Source organism: Nelusetta ayraudi, unplaced genomic scaffold (genome assembly GCF_046127955.1).
Source record: "Nelusetta ayraudi isolate G7.1 ecotype Tasmania unplaced genomic scaffold, CSIRO-AGI_Nayr_v1 ptg000011l, whole genome shotgun sequence".
NCBI lineage: Eukaryota > Metazoa > Chordata > Actinopteri > Tetraodontiformes > Monacanthidae > Nelusetta > Nelusetta ayraudi.
Genome location: NW_027466061.1, coordinates 4,158,156 through 4,179,382, shown reverse-complemented (window position 1 = coordinate 4,179,382; position 21,227 = coordinate 4,158,156). Strand labels below are relative to the sequence as shown.

General features: G+C 44.7%; 3 protein-coding genes across 4 annotated transcripts in view; all 3 read right to left on the bottom strand.

Moving 5' to 3' along the window:
- Positions 1–8,331, bottom strand: part of rnf43 (ring finger protein 43) — a 78,505-nt gene extending 70,174 nt beyond the window's left edge. The window contains exon 1 of the mRNA XM_076020132.1: positions 7,019–8,331. Within this exon, the coding sequence (XP_075876247.1) occupies positions 7,019–7,243 (225 nt within the window). The 5' untranslated portion in view covers positions 7,244–8,331. The remainder of the gene's footprint in view (positions 1–7,018) is intronic.
- A 572-nt stretch (positions 8,332–8,903) lies between these two features.
- LOC142884472 (uncharacterized) lies at positions 8,904–19,607 on the bottom strand. Of its 2 annotated transcripts, XM_076020134.1 has the most exons (7): positions 19,508–19,607; positions 12,297–12,336; positions 11,079–11,572; positions 10,152–10,454; positions 9,585–9,667; positions 9,095–9,457; positions 8,904–8,995 (listed from the first exon to the last, which is right to left on the bottom strand). In XM_076020134.1, exons 3-7 carry the CDS (start codon positions 11,569–11,571, stop codon positions 8,939–8,941), a joined length of 1,299 nt encoding a protein of 432 aa, XP_075876249.1. In that variant the 5' UTR covers position 11,572; positions 12,297–12,336; positions 19,508–19,607; the 3' UTR covers positions 8,904–8,938. The 2 variants fall into 2 exon arrangements, with proteins under 2 accessions (XP_075876249.1, XP_075876248.1); XM_076020133.1 differs by lacking the exons at positions 12,297–12,336; positions 19,508–19,607 and adding an exon at positions 13,790–13,960 and having other exon boundaries at positions 11,079–11,579.
- Positions 18,257–19,564, bottom strand: LOC142884474 (heat shock factor protein 5-like). The gene is made up of 2 exons (XM_076020135.1): positions 19,501–19,564; positions 18,257–18,979 (listed from the first exon to the last, which is right to left on the bottom strand). The coding sequence occupies exons 1-2, from the start codon at positions 19,508–19,510 to the stop codon at positions 18,291–18,293; spliced, it is 699 nt and encodes a 232-aa protein (XP_075876250.1). The 5' UTR covers positions 19,511–19,564; the 3' UTR covers positions 18,257–18,290.
- Positions 19,608–21,227: the final 1,620 nt, after the last annotated feature.

The following is a 21,227-nucleotide window of genomic DNA, read 5'->3' as shown; positions in this document are numbered from 1 at the left end:
AACTGGGCAAGCCGGGACAGCGGAGAGGTCTGACATTAGCCGCTAGCGAGTGAAGAAGACACTCGGCTGAAGCAGAGAGAAAATTAGCCGCCTAGCAAGACGGCTAGGCTGCGATGCGTCAACCGAGGAGCGTGTCTGAACAAGGTTACTGTGCCGCCGCTTCCTGTAGCTGAGGGGAGATTTCACAACTTGTAGTGGCTCGGGGATTAAAATTCAAAGGGCTGCCGAAGCCATTCAGGTTCTTCCCGCGATTACACGAGCCAGGGCGGTTGCGCGGACAGTAGCTGCACGCAGACAAACGCCAGCAGTCGCTAATTCATCACATCTGAGGGGCAACTTGAGGTTATTCAGCCGCCGGACAACAATATTAAGATGCAATCTAAAAATTGTTAGGTCTTTTTTTTTTTTTTTTAATTTTTAAAAGAAAAGTACTTGTGCTAAACATGCTTGTATGCTCTTATTTTTGCCAGGCTCTTTGGTTTCCTGCGAGCCAAAGCAATCAGGATCACCTTTGTGTGCCCTTTTAAAATAAATCCATGAAATACAAACTCAAAGTAAAAACTTTATTCACACTTTGGTGAAACAAGGGGCCTGGTTATGAATTACACTTTGGCTGAACTATCACTCTAATCATGAGCTTCTTCCCTGCAGGGGAAAACAAAGAGACAGCCAACTTCTCCACTTTGCTCTCTGCCCTGCTACGGTTTCCCCAATCCAACCGCCCCCATCAGCGCACATCCTCTGCTGCTCCTCCGCTGCTCCTTTTCAACAGATCAGCCGACTACAGGTGCCATGCTCGACCTGAGGTGTCGGGCAGCAAACTCACTCCTTACTCTCCGCAGTTTAACCTGCAGACATTTTAGACGCTGACCTCTGATGCTCCCGGGCCTCACCCCGCTCGCATATCAGAATATCAAAAAGAAAAATGCGCTTGGATGTGCGTTGATAAGTAAGTGCGAGCATGTGTTCTTTTGTAATCACAGGTGAGTCACTCGGCTCCATTGTGTGGCTGCACAGCAAGGCTTGAAAGAGCGCCGCGCGTCTGCTACCACTGCCACCGTTCACACAAACACGCTCACATGCTAACGCAGGAAGACGAGCCCTCACTTTCGTACGCAACACTCATTCACACTGCACAATACTGCAGTCGATTGACTCTTAGCACCGCAAGCTAACTGAGATAAAGTGCTGCCGTATCTTGTACGTGTGAATCATGTTGATCAATCAGGATAGAGTTGGAGTTTAATTCAATTCTATTGCTTTCTCCACATTGGTTGGCCAATACCTTGCCCTAGTGTTAATATCTTATTAGTATAGAGAGAGCTCACACTAGTCACTAGTACACTTCGGTGGGGTTGTTGTGTGGTACACACTTAAATGTCCCAGAAGGCAAATTTGTCTTGGGCACAGAGCCACAATAACAAAGTAAACATCCAGCTTTTCAATGACTGTGTGTGTGTGTGTGTGTGTGTGTGTGTGTGTGTGTGTGTGTGTGTGTGTGTGTGAGTGAGTGTGTACATGTCAAACTCTTCTGGACAAAAGGATGAGTGAAAGCATGACAGCAGTGGATAGCAGAGATGTTCCCTTGATTTTGCAGAAGCAGAACTATGAGAAGTGGGGGGGGGGGGGGGTGTTGTATTTAGTTCCAAATCCCCGGCTCGGTCTAATGACTTAAAAAGAAGGGAATGGGCAGGATCAGGAGATTGGCCCAAAGCAACATCAGAGGAGTCATCTCTTGCGAAAGAGGGGACAGGACAGCTTCCTGTGCTGCAGGCCTCAGCTTTTGTCGTATCCCTCAAACTCAGGAGAACTCATTTGTCCGGCCGGGGCTGGCCGCACGTGTGTGTGTGTGTGTGTGTGTGTGTGGAGGGGGGGGGGTCTGCTGGAGGTAAGAGCCAGAGGCAAAGTGGAACTGACGTCTCAGATCACTAGACCAAAGCCGAACGGCAGACTGAGCTGTTGGCCATATGGAAATATGACAGCCAGTCTGGACGGCAGGTCTGTGTGAGCCGCCGTTCACGTCAAGGAAAGGGGAAGAACTGCAGCTTCGAGGGAATTCTGCCGTCTGTGAGGAACTTTTAAAGCTGAACTTTTTCACGAATTTGCACAAACTTGCACCACTTTGGCTGCTACTTTGATGTATCTGCCTGTGATGCCAAGGGACAGATACTTACAGACTTCAAATGTAAATTCAATAAAATGTATTCTAAATTTGTGCACATTCATTTAACCAATATCCAATGCAGTGTTTCAGTCCATATACCAAAGCAGGTCGCAGCTTGTGCCAGCAGCCCTTAAAAAACACAAATAAGGCAAAGAAGAAATATAGAAGGCAAAGACCTGTTTTGTTGTTGCTAAAGACATTAGCACGGACGCTGCGACATTATGGGTTTTATCAGAACTGGAAGGCATCAGCATTGGGAAGTCTTTGGCTTTTGCTATCCAACGGGTTTTTCAGCACAAGGTGCTAACAGGTGCAATAACCCCAAAAAAACAAACAAAAGAAAAACACAACATGTATAGTTCAAAGAGATGAATTATGTGCTGCAGCGCCTCAAACAATGCAGCGAGGCGAAAAGCCCAGAGGAGCTCTGGCTGGGCTTGTTATCTCACCCAGAGAGATAGGAAGTATGGGCAGGAAATCTAGAGGGGGGGTGGGGGGGACGACCAGGGCCCATATGGGAAGTGCAGTGTAAACAGTCTCAGTTTTTAATCATCCCGGCTCACGTTCTGAGCTGGACGCACTTTGATGTTCTCCCTCAGCGCCCCCTCCGCCCAGCGCTCCCTCGCTCCCAAACGGGCAGATAGCGGCCTGAGAGAGCGGCGGGCTCAGGCAGGGCCGAGGAGGCTCTTCAATACCTACGGGGACCCTGAGTAGAAGCCCAAGGAATTTGAAGTGGCGCAGAGTTAACTGGGTCTTTAGTCAATTACCCGGCATGCTTTAATTACAGCCGATGTTTCTGAAGGAGCCCTCAGAGGTCAAGTCCAGATTTCAAAGCACAAAGACGCCCCTTCCTACCCCTCCCCCACTCCCTCCCTGCGTCCCCCGACCAAAACGGGAAAAAAAAGAAAAGACTGGAGTGCCAGGAAGAAAAGAAAGTCAAGATGGCTTTAATGATGTCCTTAGACCGGGCACGACGCCCACTAAAGGATAAGCTCAAAATTCTTCTCCGCGGCGGACAGACGCCAGAGGATAGACGGCGTCTCAAGTTCAAAGTCGGCCCGGGAGCCTTCCGCTGCGCTTCTGCTCCCGGTCGCACTGCGAGCTTCGCTTCGGAAACAGGGACGGAGTCAAAAATTCCTCGGCATTTGTATTTGTCCAAATAGCGCTGGCCTGACCCCGGCCAGTGTGCTATAGTGAGCCTGTTCATTCAGGGGACAGGGCAAGCGTCCAAGGAGATCACAGTTTAATAGATCAGAGCGCTAGAAGGCACCAAAGCAGAGTCTTGTGACTTAAATATACTGAGGGGAACAGGGAGCTGTTTGGAGTACTCCCAATCACTCTCTGGTTTACTCTCCACATGTGACCGCACACATCATCCAAAATAAGAAGTCCAGCAGGAAGAAGTGGATGAATATCATCTGGCTGTAATCATTAAGAAAGTTGTGGACTAATATATCAACAACATCTATCAATAACTATTAGGTGTCTCTTATTCAGCTTATTGAGGCCGCTTAAGGTACACAACAACTAACATTCGATCTAAGCACAAATGAAATTGGTTCAACAATGTCTTTTAATATACTTTGATACAGAGTTTTATCTTCTCTACTGGAAGAAAACAAGAATATTTATAAAAAAAACCAAAAAAAAACAAGATTCTGTGCTTTTACAGAAAGGATGGGCAAGGTAAGATTGCTAGCTTGCGGTACCCAGCACGTTACCCGTTGACATGGACGATTCCACTGTTTATTAATGGCACCAACCAATGGGAGAACTGATAAAAGACTGAGGCTTTAACGTTAGCGACTCCATTCATGATTAGCAAACTACCCCACTAAGGTGGGTCTGAGTCACAGACGTTTGGAGGTCTGACAGTTCATCCGCTTCAAACACTCGTACAAGAAGGGTGTGATCCCGCCCTTGCAAACAAATATTGCACCTGGTCTGTCCTGCGCATCAGAGGGGAAATGCTCCCGTGCTTTCTCGTCCCACATCTGCATCCACCATTATGCCCTTTGTTTACCTGCGCTTTCTAGTCGCTTGCGCCCAACTGTCAGTGACAGAAAGGAGGAGTTTGCCTGACTGCAATTGAATTTTCTAGTTAAACTAGCTGCTAAATTCCAAGATACATTTGTCCAAAATCTGAAATTCAAGTACAGAAACAAAGTATGAAAACCCAACATGTGACCAAAAGCACTTTAGGGTCCAAAGTCAGATTTATGACAGTCTGAAAGACTCCAGGAGTGCTTTTTGATACACCTGTTCACTGGAATTAGGCTTCAAAGAAGACATGTGGCTTTGTGCTCATGATTATACAGTGCGCCTGGACTACTTTAAAACAGTAGGGGAAGGCAAAATCTGCAGAGGCTGGGATCTATGGAAGCCAACCAACATTCATCTCCACAGACAGGAAAGCAAGAGTATAAAGCAGGACGTAAAGCTGCCTGCAGAAGTAGTGAGGACCTGTTGGAACAGGCCTAGACTGCAACAAAGAGCATCCTGCAGCATTAACTGTGCAGTGTGGGAACAGCCTGAGAACAGAGTCTCACAAACTCCATCTACAACACTTGGACAGAACCACAAGCAAGGGAAGGTGATTCACCTGTACAATCTTTCTTTTGCCATTGAAAAATCAGGCATGAACGCAGCAATAAAATCATTCATCCGCTTGACATTTTCAGCTCTTCATTACATTCTGTTCACAGCACAAGGCCAGTGCGCAGCAAGGGACTCGATCATGGAAAGACATTTCGTGCGTTCAGTCTGAGACACATTTTCAATTTTGGCTCGCAGGAAACTAGGAAAAACAGCACACGGGTTTATGGGGGAAAACCATTGAGTAAACTGGAAATCCCAGCAAGCTGCGAGAGCCTTTAATCTCAGCCGCAGTGCGCTATGCATCCGAGAGTAGTCGCCAACATCCCACCCAAACGTTAAAAGTAAAAAGAAGTCAAGTGCAGAGGAGGAACAGCAGCCTTTCACAGCAGCCTTTCTTTCCCCTCAGACAATCAATGTGACTGCAGCCTCTGTCGCTCCATTCACAAAACCTGCCCACGCCTGGTGGCTGAGAAGAGACAAGATCATGCGGTTGCCTCCTATCTGTCTCGACGTTTCTTTGGAGACAGTAAATAAATTCACACAGCCGAGCTTTGAGGCCCTGGGAGCCTTAATCCACTCCTCAATCCCAAATACACACGCTAAAAAAGAACACGCAGTTTACATTTCCAGAGCGAGGGCTCGTCCCCTCCAACCTCCCGCAACGGGACACGACGACAAAGAAAGAAACACACTCGCATTTTTTGCATTTTTGCAAAACCTCTGCAACATGTGGCCCGAACATGACCGGCTGAGGCGCTCAAAAGGCTTCTCTCCCCAACAGATGTGGAGGGGAAATCTAATGCCATAAATGATCACAAAGCAAAGAGGCATCACCTTAGAAATTGCTGACCTACAAAGGCAGCTTCAACCACCTCGTCCCCCTCTTTCAGAGCCATGTTAGAAAACAAAACAGACTTTAAAAAAAACACAACAAAAAAAACAAGCTAAACTCAGTAACACCTGTAGGCTGTGTCATCTCCATTGTTCCAGGACTTAAGATATTCTGTCAACACATGCTGAGGGGCTGAATGGGGAGAGCGGGGTGCAACGAGCGGCTCTGGAAAAACACACCGTGCACTGCAACCTGTGGCCGCCGCTGCGGTGTTTCCCCGCTGGATGAAGGGACGAGTCCATCACCGTCGTTTGGTTTGTCAGACGGTGGATGTAAACTTATTAAACGTTAGATAAACAGACAAAAAAAACAGGTGGTGGTGGAACACTAACAGGGATTGTGTTTAGTCGTCTGGGAGTTTAATATGACGCCCTCTTGCCATGCGTGCGCCCTACGACGCCTAAAATAATAAAGTCACCCTTGAGACCAGACGGTGGAGAAACATTCTGGCGAAGGCCATTTATTTATTTTAAACCACCAAGAACACTAAGCTCTATTCTAGTTTGTTTAATTATCAGCCCATGTGAGCAAATACAAGAATGGTGGAACAATTAGACACACACTTGAGACAACCATGGCTTTTTAAACCCAATCACCCATCAACATCTGATCTTATAAAAAAATGACAAAGGGCAAAAGAAGATGACTATGTATATATATGTATATATACACACACACACACACACACACACACACACACACATACATACATATATATATATGTGTGTGTGTGTGGTGTCAAAAGGCCAACACAAGAAGACACTGCTCTCTTTGCCAAGTGTCAATCTGCATGGGACACATTGGTCATGCATGAATAATACATGAGGCCAAGTCAGGCATGGGAAAACTACGGCCCGGGGGCCACATGCGGCCCGTTAACATTTTTTAATCCGGCCCGCCCAATTTGAGGAAATTATATTTCAAGTAACCAAGTCATAGAATAGCTGTATTTCACCCATTTTTTCAGTGTTTTAAGAGTCATGTCAATAAAGAGCTAAATGCTGTGATGCTTCAAAGTAACATATTTTGTTGCGACTTTGCTTTTGGCATTTTCAATTGACACTAAAGCACGTTTTCTACATATCCCATGCCATATTTTTCTTTCTATGAAGTGCGTCACCGAATCACTCTTATCGATCTGCTCGTGCTCCGGCCCGCTGTCAAATTTCAGAACCCATTGCGGATCACCAGTCAAAAAGTTTGCCCACCCTAGGGCTTGGTAGTGATGGAAGGATTCTCCGAAAGGTAGAGTGGTCCCGTCCACACACACACACACACACACACACACACACACACACACACACACACACACACACACACACACACACACACACACACACACAAGCTCGCCGCCTCAGCCTCACCTGCATCAGCTTGCCCTCCGCGTAGCCTGCGCTCCCTCCCACGAACGTCCCCTCCAGGGTGATGGGCTTCCCCGACAACGACTCGTGGTTGAGCGGCGTCACCTTGATGAGCGCCCTGCGGGTCGGCCCCTCGGACTCCAGGCCCGTCTGGCCCAGCACCACCTGCAGGGCCGCGATGAGCAGCCACGGCCAGAGCCCGGCCAGGCGCCGCTGCGGGACGGTCATGGCCTCGGCTGCAGCGGCGGTGCCCGGCCGCACATGGTGCACTTTCGAAGCAGGGCAAGCGCCGCTGGGTTGGACAAGAGGTTGTTCTGCGCGTGCGTGCGTATGTGTGCGTGCGTGTGTGCTCAGCACAGCACAGCACAGCAACTCCCGAGATTTGCTGTCGTGTTTTGTTTTTGTTTGTTTTGTTTTTTTATAGAATCAACTTGAATGAACACCTAAACGCACCACGGCCAACCCGAAGTGCGTTGCGTTAAGTTTTCCCCCAAAAGCCTCGGTGAGACCAACAAATGTCCGCGCGGCGTGTCGGTGTGCAGGTCCAGGCAGCCGCGTATCGATCCTCATCCGTGTCACAAAGTCGTGAGTGTGTGTGTGTGTGTCGCCACTACAAGGTGGGCCAGCAGCCGTCGTGCATCGCCGTCACATCTCGGCAGTCGTCGGGAGGTGGAACACCGCACAGGCGCCGCATTTTCTGGGTAAATCCACGAAAACACGCAGGAGAGCCGCGGCTTCGACTTCAAAGTGCGGCTCACAGGTTGCCGCCGGAAAGTTATAAGGCATGCTGAGATAATGCGCAGCCAACAGGTTGGGTCATTCTTTTTTCTCTTTACCGCCGAGGGAGTTGCGAAAAAAAAAATAATCCTCAAAGAAGTTTGTAAATCCGACACAAAGCGTGTATCTAATTATTAACTACAGCGAACGGACCGTTCGTGTAGTTAGCTTGTAAAACCCAAGAGAACTTCTGAAGGATCCCGATCCATTCCAAAAGTAGTTTTTATATATAAATATATATGGTCGAGCGACAAGTTGATGCACAAAATATCAGTTGTTAGGTGGAAAACTCAGATTTCCGACAGTGTGAGCAGACGTTCCCCGAGCTCAGTGTCTCCGCCGCCGCCGCCGCGCTGGGTGAAATCAGATCCGATCTTCCTGAGAACACCGAGGGCGAAATAAAACTTTTAGAAAAAGACAAAACCCCAGAGGACTCGGAGTAAAAGTGTGTGGAAAAACAAGGCGAGTGCTCCCGGCTTCCAGTGAGATCCCTGTGTACTTCAGAAAGTGGAGACAACAGTCGTCTACACACCGTCCCGGACTCTCTCTCTCTCTCGCTCTCTCTCCTCCCCTGGGACCTCATTGACAGTCTCTACCTGCTCACTGTCCAGGCGTCTTCAAGGAGCGTCGGAAATCACAAACTTCACACAAACCGGAGAGTCGTACTTAGGCTGGAGGTCACACACTTTCTTGGAATGCCAAAGTTCTGTAGATTTATGGCTTTATTTTCAAGGACTTTACAGTGCCAAATCACAATAACGACATTTGTCCGTATGATCACATTTTTATGCTTTTTTTTGTGACTCTTTTTTGTTAGCAAACTATTTAAAACAAATTCACGATAACAGTACATTTCATTTTAGGTGCCTTTCAGAACATTCAAGGTCAACGTAAAACAGCGCATACAATTTAAAAAATAAAATAAAACCATGGAATATTACAGGAGTAAAAAGAGTTGAGAACCTTTTCAAACAGCATGCGAAGGCACCACATGGAGCCGAAGGGCGGAGCAGGCGATAGACACTGATTTAAGATGGGTGACTGTCTCCCTCTAGTGGCCATCTATTCGCGTTAGTGTAGGTGGAGAAATAGGAAGGATCAAATCAGAAGTATCCCGTGCTGTTCTTCCTGCACACGACGCTGTTCCTAGCACAGATTTGAGCAGTCGCTTATGTCCAGGTCATGTGCATCATCAAGGGCATCCTAGCCAGGACAGAGAAAATATCAATATCAAATAAAATTGAATATCAAAATCTTTCAACGTGTGCACCATTTAATGTATCAAAAGCATGGGAAAATCACCTCAAAGATGGCATAGTCTGGGATTTCGTCCGATAGTGAAAGCACAGAGTCTTCATCTTGTTTGAATCTCAGCACATCAGCAAAGCTCAACCTGCTTCCAGCGTGCACGGGAAGACTATGCTTGGCCATTTTGGGGGTGTCGCTCAGCATTGTGTTACAGGTGATGGAGGAGGCTACAATGCCGAGGGCCGGCTTCTCTGGGGAGACGACAGTGACAAGGCAGCCACTGGTGGAGGTTGGCAAAACCTCATCTGCAATCTTAAAGATTGCGTCCAAGTCGAAGTCACATCTTTTCACATCCTGGTATTCTTTAGGCTGTTGTTCATTGTCCATGTGACACATTATGTTCATGGGATGTTTCGTCTGGCAAGGGTAAATACATCTTTTTTGTTATGACAGAAATGCTTGGAGATAAAATTGTCTTTCTTTACTGTACACACATTTGCTGTGAATTGCAAATAGAATAAATGAAATATAAAAATCAAACAACCTGGTAGAACCCGTTGGAGAACTCGACCTGAGGTCCACCATTCAGATGGGAAGTTATGGGGCTCGGTTGGAAGCACTGGAATACTGAAAGGATTGAAAGAAAATGTAAAACACACAAACTGTATGCTCAGCCTAAATCTTTAACAGAGTTCACTCGGTGTGCATCAGCACATTACAAGCGTGTTAATGCACAATTTGGCTAGGAGACAACACATTCTAATACAGGGCCACAATGGCTTCTCAAATCTGACAAGAGGGACCGGAGCAGCCGCAGATGGATGGAGTGTTTGGTGACCCATTTTATAGGAGAAACAAATGTGTCATGGAATATGTAGAAAACATGTGTTTCAATGTCAATTGAAAATGACCAAAGTGATACAACAGAATGTCTGTCGTTGAAATGACTCTTAAAACATTGAAAAAAAAATGTGTGAAATACAACTTACTATTAATATAATTTCTTCAAGTTCGGCGGCCAAGAATTTAAAAAAAAGCATAACGGGCCGCATATTACTCCTGGGCCGTAGTTTTCCCACACCTGTTCTAAAATCGTTGCAGTGATGCTCACCTGGAGCACAGTAGCCAGGCTGATTTTGTGCGTCGGGAGGATTTTCTGCACCACTCATCAAGACCTGCTGAGCGTGTGCGGTGGCCAAGCTGGAGGCCACTTCAGCGTAGTGGTTGCCTGGGACGACTGGAACCCCTTTGTCGTTGGCGAAGACGGACGGAGGAATAGCCGCCGCATGGCCCCGGATCAGGTATCGGGGCAGGGCCAAAGTCCCATTGTGTGGCAGGATGTTCTGGGCTTCGTTCAAATGGTACGGGTAACTCAGCTTCTGATGCACGGCGCTCTGCTGCAGCAGGAGGTTGCCTGGAGAAAATAAGAGAGAGGAATTTTTACTTGTACTCTCCAAATCACTGATTACAGATTGGTTGTGCTGCTGTTGAGGAAAAAACTACCCAACCTGTTAAAAATGATTCAGATGCTCATGCAAGTCAATTCACTTCCAGACTATTGTGTTACAACATTTTAATAGTTGCAAAATTATCAACAAATGTCTTGTTTCAGAACTGGTGACTTGTCCAGGGTGTCGCCCAGCCTTCGACCTATGACAGTTGGGAGAGGCTCAACCCTGAGTTCAGGAAGAAGCAGGTATTGAAGATGGATGCATGTATGCATGCATGCATGCATGGATGGATGAACGGATGGATGGATGGACTGCTTCATTGGGGGGAGGAGGGGTGTAACCTTTTAACTTTTGTACATTTCAGAACTTATTTTCAAAGGACAGCAAAAGGAATTGCCAGAGTACGTATTTATTGATTGATTGATTGATTGGTTGATTTATTTATTTTATACTGTTAATTTAATGTTTTAAGTGTCCTCTTCCTTTGTGGGAGCATGTTGAAAATAATACTATGTGTTTGTTTGTTTGTTTGTTTGTTTGTTTGTTTGTTTGACATAAACCAGAGAATGTGATGCACGAGGGCCTACCCCTCTTGTCACTTTTTTCTGCAGTGCCGTTGACGAGGTTCACCCTCTGGCGCCGACTCGGGGGCCGACAGCTGACGGTCTGGCCGGACTGGATCTTGGCCTTGTTGTCGGCGGTGAGCCTCCTCAGCGTCGCGACCAGTCCGGGGCTGATCCTCTTGAAGTTCGGGTTGAAGAAGTGATAGTAGGTGGAGCAGTTGGCGGCGGGCAGGTTGTTGTCCCTGTTGGCCGGGTCCACCTTCCGGAAGCCGTAGAGGTTGAGCTGGCGGACGAAGCTGGAGAAGTTGGTGGTCTTGAAGGTGTCCACGTTGTCCAGGGTGAAGGGGCCCGGCGACAGGATCTCCCGCTCGAAGAGCTGCCGGTTGATGACGATGGCCTCGCCCTGGCTGTCCCAGAAGATGGAGCGGTTGGCCGGGTTGTTCACCAAGCGCCACAGCTTGGCAGGGAAGTTGTGAGGATTGATGCTGACAGGTAGAGACCTTCCGCCAACGTCCATGCTTTTGACTGCGCATTTTGGAGGACAGACAAGGTAGTGCCCATCAGCACACACGCACGCACGCACGCACACACACACACACACACACACACACACACACACACACACACACACACACACACACGTTAGGCCTCCTCAAAGTGAAGACAGGTTTTAAAAAAGATACGTAGAAGCAGGCAAGGAACCGGGCAGGGCAACTGGCTAAGCCCGTTAAACGTCTTAACGAATTGCTAACGCTAGCTAACAAAACATTGAAACATGTTTTATTCATTGGAAGCGCCACACAATTAACACGGGAGTAAACTTTTATAAATGGCCACCAAATCGGTTAAAGAAAGATAAAAATGCATGTACACTGCGAGAAAGTCAAACCGGAAGTGGGCCATATTAACCGTTTGAACGAATTGCTAACGCTAGCTAACAAATCAAAACTTTTTTTATTCATTGGAAGCGCCACACAATAAATGCGGGAATATATATATATATTTTTTTTTATAAATGACCTCCAAATCGTTTAAAGAAAGATAAAAATGCATGTACATTGCGAGAAAGTTAAACCGGAAGTGGGCCATATTGTGTTTACTTTTGAAGTTGGCATAACGAATACGATCAAATACGTTCTTGATCTCGAAGGGTGTATTTGTCCTAGTAAACGTGAGACATACCTAGCGATTTTTTGAGTTCACTTCAAAAAACGTTCATGATTTTGAAAAGAGTAATTAAACAATCTTACCTGTTAATAGAAAATGTATACGTACGCATATAAATATATATTTACGTTTATATGTATAGATGCCAAAGTCCGTGGCTATTTGGTCCTTTTTTCTGTTTTTGATTGGGTTTAATAACGGTAGAGTATGCGAAACAGAGTATTGTTGTTCGTCAGTCAGTTTAAACGGCAGCTAAATACAAAGTGCATAGAATTTATCAGCAACGGTGTGCTTTGATCTCAGATCAAAGGCAGGTCACGTAAATTGTCTATGATCTGGATTGGTGGGGAGGTGGGTTGGGGGGCACGTGGTGTGGGGTGATTCGTCCGATTGATGATGACATTTTATGATGGATTGCTTGAACGCTTTCCGTTTGAAATAGTATGGTGGAGCCCATCAGCTGTAGGAGCAAATTAGACGCTACAGGGGGGAGTTTCTGGCACTCTTCCTTTGCAATAAACCTAAAATGAACAGTGTTTTCCGACTTTCTTATACTGATATGCAAGATTTTTTTTATTTTTTTTATTTTTTTATTTTTATTTTTTTAAGTATTATTAATACATGTTGAATTTTTTTTCTCACAGTATTGTTAGGTTACTGTCAGGGAGATGTCATAAGCAAGTCCCAATATTGATCTAAATCAGGGGTGTTGTGGGCCAACATTAAAATGTATTGGGGGAAAAAGGAATTTGGTGAACCTTTTCATGTGCACTCCAACCAGCTTTGCTTCAACCTGAATATGAAACTAAGCACAGCTTAATGCTTGCTGTAATAGCTCAAGCATTTTTGTCTCAACTAACACTTGATGCCAACTAATGCTCATGATTCTGTTCCTGTAATAACTAATGTTCTTGCCTACTGTGGCTAAAATAATTAATATTGAAGGTTTTCTTTGTGTATTTGTGATATCATGCATGAAATAACTGTGCAATAAGTACTCTTGAGAGTGCAAGTTTCAATGATGGCAATACATTGTTTAAATACAGATAAGGTGGGACTCTGTGCTCTGGTTTGTCGAGTGCACACCAAAGCTTGTTCTTGGCCTAATTGATGTTGGTGTAATTCATGTTGCCACGCAGACCTTTTCTTTAGGTAACCTGCTACACTAGCGTACAAAATAAGAAAGTGGTTTTCTAAAACTATTTGTATGTTTTAAAAAAAATACTTCAACCTGAGAGGACAACAACCTAGCAGCTTCTAGTGGCCAGCCACTGCACTACTCCAAATCAGTGTATCATCATCAGTGTATGGTTCTCAGGACACAGTGGAAATCAGGTCAGTCATTGAAGGAAATGAATTTTAATATCAATCTACTTTAAATAAAAAAATCTTTCTTTTTTTTTTTTACATTCCAACAGTACAGTTACCTCAAGTATTATTTTACATCATTATTATTAGTGTACATCATTAAGTCAGCATAAAAATTAAGCAAAGGAACAGCATTGACTTGCACTTTCTGAGCAGTAGCATTGTGTTACACGGTGGACGTTATGATGTTGAGACCTGACCTCTCTGTAGAAACGGGTGGCCAAATGGCCACGGTTAGGAGTTGGCCAAATCTCTGCACTCTTGAAAACCGTAGCAAAGTTGAAGTCACGTTGTTTCACTTGGTGGCATTCTTTGTGCTGTGGCTCTTGCTTATGATCCATTGGGCACATCATGTTCACAGAATGTTTTTCCTTCAAAGATAAAAGAAAAATTTGTTTTCAGACCAACACTGGGGTGAAGATAAAGATTCATTCCATCACCAAGCATTAACCTGTTCATGTTCAAGTATACCACTTCTTGAGGTGATAGGGTCTTTTTTCCATTAGTTTTCACTCATTTCACTTTCCTATTGATTTTAGTCAAACCTTTTGCAGCTTGAAAGTTTTCATCTCTGTCTTTGACCTTCCTGTGGTCACAGAGATTGAGCGGAAGAAAATGGGAAAGCTTGGTGGTTTTCACCACGGAGCATCTCTCTTGTCTGGAGGTACACGTTCTCCCTGTGCTCGGGTTCCCTCCCACAGACAGAAGACACGCACTTCAGGCCTCTTCACCTCCAGACATTTGAGATAGACTTCAGTAGACCTGCGACCCAGAGTGCAGGAGAAGCAGTGACAGAAAATGGATAAAGTTGTCCAAGTCAGTAACAGTGTTCATGTGTTTCACTCTTTTTTCAAAATAAGGTTACATTTACCAGAAGATGCGATACAAACAAACAAGATCAGGCTTGATTATAAAAAAAAAGCCAAAATCAAGCATGAAGATGAAGAACTCAAACCACTTTAATCCCAGATCAAATCTCACCATGACTTTGATCTAACCTTATCTTCCATAACTAATTCATAAACATATTAACCATTCAAATCTATTATGGTGCATACCAATGAAAACATACATTAAAATGATTTGTTATTTAGACATTAAGACATGCATACAGTTTTTGGGGCAATAGACGGATGTAAGAGAATGACAACTAAAACTATAACCTATTTATTAAAACATTCAGCAAGGAAGACACGCCTCAGCAAAATAAGTAAACTTTCAATCAATCAATCAATAAGTCAACATTTAACAAAAAGTATGAAGCGCAAAAGAATAAATGTCAATGTATTTTTCACCTTGTGGGAACACACTGGGCCTAAACTTTAGATAAACACACTCCCTATTGCCAAAGCAGCCAGCCAAAATTACCTTGAAGTTTCCTTTAACATATTTTGGATGGCAGTTCTAATTTTCCTTTTATTCATAGAAAATAAATCAATTATAATGATGATAAGCTTTTTTGGCCAATACTGTGTTCAACTACACCAAGACTCTATAACAAATTAAACCTGCTGCAAGCATCCCACCGCATGCATGCGCAGGTGTGTACCTCTCTCTCTCTCTCTCTCTCTCTCTCTCTCTCCCTCTCTCTCTCTCTCTCTCTCTCTCTCTCTCCCTCTCTCTCTCTCTGCCTCTCACACACACACACACACAACCTTTTTCCTTTGAATAAAACTGAGTAAATGGCTTTGGAGTAGGAATGCATCTTAAAAGGGCTCAAATTTTGCTGTCCGGACCTTGACGAGCTGCGAGCTGAAAACAGTATGTTTTTGTGAAATGGCCCTAAAGAAACTTTTGCTCATCAAAGTGTTTCCTGTCATATACTAAAGTTCAAAGAAACTTGAGTAAACGGCTTCCGCGGGAACTCTTTTAACTCTTACAGCTTTTCAACTTTAATGTCACCCATTTGTGGAACTCAAAATTAAAGGACTATCGTAGAAAAAAAAAACTAAGGATATTGCAACCCTTAAAAAAAAGTTTTTTTTAAAATAAATATGCATAAGAATGGTGTCACTTGTACGTATACCCCATATGGAAATATTCACAAAAAAATTATTTCATTATTACCAGGCTCCCTTCTACCTTACCACCCTGCTCCACCGCCACACTCCTTCCCGCAGCCTCTGCTCCACTGATGCCAACCTCCTTTCTCCACCACTCAGAACCAAGCACCAAACCTGGGGCGACAGAGCCTTCTCTATAGCTGCTCCCACCCTCTGGAACTCTATCCCAAAACACATTCGTGACTGTACCTTCAAATCCCATCTCAAAACCCACCTTTTTAGAACTGCTTTTAACTTCTGATCAGTTGTCCTTTGTTGCCTTTCTTCAATTTCTTTTAAATTTGATTTCTTGTAATTTCATGTACCTCTACATTTTGATTTATTTGTAGTTATGATTGTATGTACTGATTTTGTTATTTTAATGCCCTATTTAAAGGCCACCAGAGCGTTGCGCCTTGTGAGCAGCCTACTTCCCGATCCTTTGCCGAGAGGCGGAGGTCATGGACCTGAAAGGGGGTCCCGACGCAGACACCCTAACTCCCCAGGCTGCTGGCAGTGGAAGTCAGAGAGGAAGCAAGACAAAGATGGTCAGTTTGGAGCGGAGAAAAGTCCTCAACACTCAGGATGTTATATTTGTTGTCCAGCTGGAGTTCACAAGGTGGAGCACGGTAACAGGCTGGGCCGCTCGCCACTTTCCTTGTACTATGGACCATGGCTGTCGGTTGGGAGAGGCGCTGTTAGCTCGGAGCCTCGGGTTGGGACTGAAGGTGAAGGTGGCCATCGCACTGCAGCTCACCCATTTAGGCTTCGTCCTCAGCAGCAGCCACAACTGGAGTCTGACTGAGTCAGGATTGCCAGGGGTTAGATGGTTGAATGTCTCCCTCTAGTGGCTATGCATGTGAGTGTAGATGGAGAATGAGGAAGGACCAAATCAAATATATCTAAAAAAGACAAACTGCCATGGTTTCATAGAGTGTATTTACAAATACATAAAAAAAAAAATCTGGTTCTACGGAACTCTACATGTTGACCAACAACTAAAATGAACATATTCTGGTAAAATCAGTGCAGTCCCTCTTCAAGTGTTTTTCTGTCACATTTACCTCAAATTGTCAAGTTCATGTTGCAGTAACAGTGACCTACAAAAATAAGATTCAAAATTGACCAACACATCCCTTTTGTTTAGAATAAATGACATAAAAATCTGTAATGGAAAATTACTGCTCTGACTGCTTTCTTGCTATTTTGTTTTTCATACTGATGGAAAGTTACAGCTTATGCCCACGTGAATGAAAGTTATTTTTTTCTTCTATGTCTCTGTGAGAAACCTGCACAGCCTGGTATCTCCTGGTATCCTAGCAACGGGAGCCGAGAACAAGGTCGTTGCAGCCTGTGCCTGGCAATGCCTGCGGTTGCTGTAACTTATCTTGCTTCTGCGTGCGAAGCACAGGATAAAAGATCTTGACTGTCTCTTCTTTTTTGCACTTGCATTCTGACTGCCTTGCTGTCACTGTGTGTCCCTTGGAGCTCCAATAATAAATGCTTCTTAGACTTTGAGTTTTGTTCAACATTCGATTTATTTTTTACACAACAAAATCAAACAACCTGGTAGAACCTGTTGGAGAACTCAGCCTCCAGTCCACCATTCAGATGGGAAGTTATGGGGCCCGGTTGGAAGCATTGGAATACTGAAAGGATTGAGAGAAAATGTAAAACACACAAACTGTATTCTCAGCACAATTTGGCTCGGAGACAACACATTCTAATACAGGGGTTTAGGCAAAGTTTTTGACTGGTGGGCCACAATGGGTTTCGGGGGAAAGGAGGGGATGGTTGGAGTGTTTGGTGACCCCACTTTATAGGATAAAAATGTCCATGAGATATGTAAAAGCACATGCTAGTTTATATAACTATTTTATGATCATTTGATAACATGATAATTATTGTCATTTCTTCAAGTTCGGCGGCCAAGAATTAAAAAAGCTTCACGGGCCGCATATTGCCCCCGGACCGTAGTTTGCCCCCTAAAATCATTGCAGTGATGCTTACCTGGAGCACAGTAGCCAGGCTGATTTTGTGCGTCAGGAGACTTTCCTACACCGCTCATCAAGACCGGCCGAGCGTGTGCGGTGGCTGAGCTGTAGTTCAAGTTAAAGTCCCAGTGATTGTCAGCCAATCCAGCGTAGTGGTTGCCTGGGGCGACTGGAACCCCTTGGTCGTTGGCGAAGATGGATGGAAGAATAGCCGTCGCATGGCCCCGGATCAGGTATCGAGGCGGGGCCAAGGTCCCATTGTGTGGCAGGACGTTCTGGGATTCGTTTAAATAGTACGGGTAGCTCAGCTTCTGATGCACGGCGCTCTGCTGCAGCAGGTTGCCTGGAGAAAATAGAAGAGCAAGAGAATGTTTGGATGTGTAACAACAATAGGGAATTAAAAATGCATTCATCATTTTTGGTTTTGACAGAGGTGGGCTTTTGTTACTGTACTTTAGTAGTTTTTTCAGGTATTTCTACTTGCGTATTTCTTTTTCTGTCTCATTGTTACTTGTACTCTCTAAATCACTGATTACAATTTGGTTGTGCTGCTGTTGAGAAGAAAAATAAAAACCCAAACCTGTTGAAAATGATTTGAATGCTCATGCAAGTCAATTAACTTCCAGACTATTCTGTTAAAACAATTAGATTTTTGTATTTATTTTTCATTTCACACAAGAATCCATACTGTTACTTGAGTCAATAATGTGAATACTTTTTCCACCACTGGTATGTAGTAAGAAGTGATGAACTACTGGGCTCCAGAGTTGATTTAATGTTTCAGGTGTCCTCTTCCTTTGTGGAAGCATGTTGAAAAGTGCTACACCAGAGAATGTGATGCACGAGGGCCTACCCCTCTTGTCACTTATTTCTGCAGTGCCGTTGACGAGGTTCAACCTCTGGCGCCGACTCGGGGGCCGACAGCTGACGGTCTGGCCGGACTGGATCTTGGCCTTGTTGTCGGCGGTGAGCCTCCTCAGCGTCGCGACCAGTCCGGGGCTGATCCTCTTGAAGTTCGGGTTGAAGAAGTGATAGTAGGTGGAGCAGTTGGCGGCGGGCAGGTTGTTGTCCCTGTTGGCCGGGTCCACCTTCCGGAAGCCGTAGAGGTTGAGCTGGCGGACGAAGCTGGAGAAGTTGGTGGTCTTGAAGGTGTCCACGTTGTCCAGGGTGAAGGGGCCCGGCGACAGGATCTCCCGCTCGAAGAGCTGCCGGTTGATGACGATGGCCTCGCCCTGGCTGTCCCAGAAGATGGAGCGGTTGGCCGGGTTGTTCACCAAGCGCCACAGCTTGGCAGGGAAGTTGTGAGGATTGATGCTGACAGGTAGAGACCTTCCGCCGACGTCCATGCTTTTGACTGCGCATTTTGGAGGACAGGCAAAGTACACAATGTAGTGCACGCCAACACACACACTTGTTAGGCCTCCTCAAAGTGAAGACCCAAGGTTTTTTGTTTTGTTTTTTAAGATGCGTGAAAGCAGGCACGGAACCGGGCAAGGCAACTGGCTCAGCCCCTTACACGTCTTAACGGTTGCTAACAAATTGCTAACGCCAGCTAACAAATGAAAACATTTTTATTTATTAGAAGCGCCACACAATAAACACTGGGGTAAACATTTCCAAATGGGCTCCAAATCGGTAAAAGAAAGATAAAATGTATGTACATTTCGGGGAAGTTACACCGGAAGTGGGCCATATTGTGTTTACTTTTGAAGTTGGCATAACAAATACAAATACGTTCTTGAACTTGAACGGTGTATTTGTCCGAGTTAACGGAAAACATACGTTTGGATTTTCTGAGTTCACTTTAAAAACTTTGGCTTTTTCAAAATAGTAATATAACAACCTTACCTGTTAATAGGAAAAATATATAAGTACGCATATACATATATATCTATATGCATGGATAATAGATGCCGAAGTCCCTGGCTGTTTGGTCTTTCTTTCTTTGATTAGATTTAATAACGTTAAAGTATGCAAAACAGTGTTGTTGGTCAAGTGTTGTTCGTCAGTCCGTTTAAACGCAGTTATACAGTGTGCACAGAATTAATAGGCAACGGTGCGCTATGATCTCAGATCAAAGGCGGGTCACGTAAATTGTCTATGATCTGGGATTTATTGGTCAGGGGTGGGTAGGGAGGGGAACACGTGATATGGGGTGATCCTTCCATATGATCATGACGTTGATGATGGATTGCTTGAACGCTCTGTTTAAAATAGCATGGGGGAGGCCCCTGAGCAGAACATTCTGAGATTTGTATTTGTAGCGGTACAAATTTGTAGCGGTACATACCTATGCTGTATAATACTGGAGGTCCAGCCTCGCAGGCCAAATATAATGACACTGCGGGACACTGCAGCATAGCTTTCTGTGTTTACAAGGGTTGCTCGAGCGACACTTGATGCCAACTAATGCTCATGATTCTGTTCCTCTAATAACTAATGTTCTTGCCTACTGTGGCTAAAATAATTAATATTGAAGGTTTTCTTTATGTGCATTTGGGATATCATGCATGAAATAACTGTGCAATAAGTATCTTGAAGACATTCAGTTACTCTTGAGTGTGCAGGTTTCAAGGATGGCAATACATTGTTTAAATACAGATAAGGTGGGACTCTAAAGGTGTTCTCTGGTTTGTCGAGTGCACGCCAAAGCTTGTTCTTGGCCTAATTTATGTTGGTGTATTCAATCAATCAATCAATCAATCAATCAAATTTTATTTGTATAGCACCTTTCATACAATGACTTGCAACTCAAGGTGCTTAACAGCAATTAAAAGAAAAAGAGCAAATACACACACACACACACACACACACACACACACACACACACACACAGCCTCTCCATGGGTTCTGGTCCGAACACTTGGAACAATTAATAGGCCGGTTCCAGAGGACCTCAGCATGTCTGATATGATAAAAACAGATCTGATAAATAAGATGGTCCAAGACCGTTAAGACATTTGAAAACGAATAAAATAAAACTTTAAAATCGATCCTGAATCGCACAGGGAGCCAATGCTGCGATTTTAAAACTGGAGTAATGTGATCCCGCCCCCTGGTCCTATAGTAAGCACACAAGTGGCTGAGTTCTGAAGTACCGGTAGGTTACAGATAGGTTTTTTTTTCTCGCTAGACCAGAGAGCAGGTCATTGCAATAGTCTATCCAACAAGAAATAAAGCATGCGTCAGCACCTCTGTGTCTGCCTGGGAGAGAAACGGGCGGACTCTGGCTATATTCTTCAGATGATAAAAACCCGTCTTTGTGACGTTTTTAATATGCGCAATAAAACTAAGCTCAGAGTCAGAAATGACGCCCAGGTTCTTTACAGATTGTGTTGGTTTAAAATCGTGAAGTTTTGGTAAAAGTTTCTCTCTCTCTTGCCTTCAGGACCAATAACTACACGGTGTGCACAATTATTAGGCAAGTGACTATTTTGACTATATCATCATTTTATCCTTAATTTCCAACCCCAAGCTGTATAAACTTGAATGCTAAGAGGATATAATGCATATTAGATGATGTGTATTTGTGTAACGAGGGAGGGTGTGGCCTAAGGAGATCAACGCCCTATTTCAAGGTGTGCATAATTATTAGGCAGATT

Bases quoted from the DNA above. Each gene is read 5' to 3' on its own strand.
- LOC142884472 (XM_076020134.1), bottom strand. From the start codon at position 11,571: ATGGACGTTGGCGGAAGGTCTCTACCTGTCAGCATCAATCCTCACAAC. The intron at 10,455-11,078 runs GTAGGCCCTCGT...TATTTTCTCCAG, and splicing joins AGAAAAAAGTGACAAGAGGG to GCAACCTCCTGCTGCAGCAG. The intron at 8,996-9,094 runs GTGATTTTCCCA...TGTCCTGGCTAG, and splicing joins CAGACTATGCCATCTTTGAG to GATGCCCTTGATGATGCACA.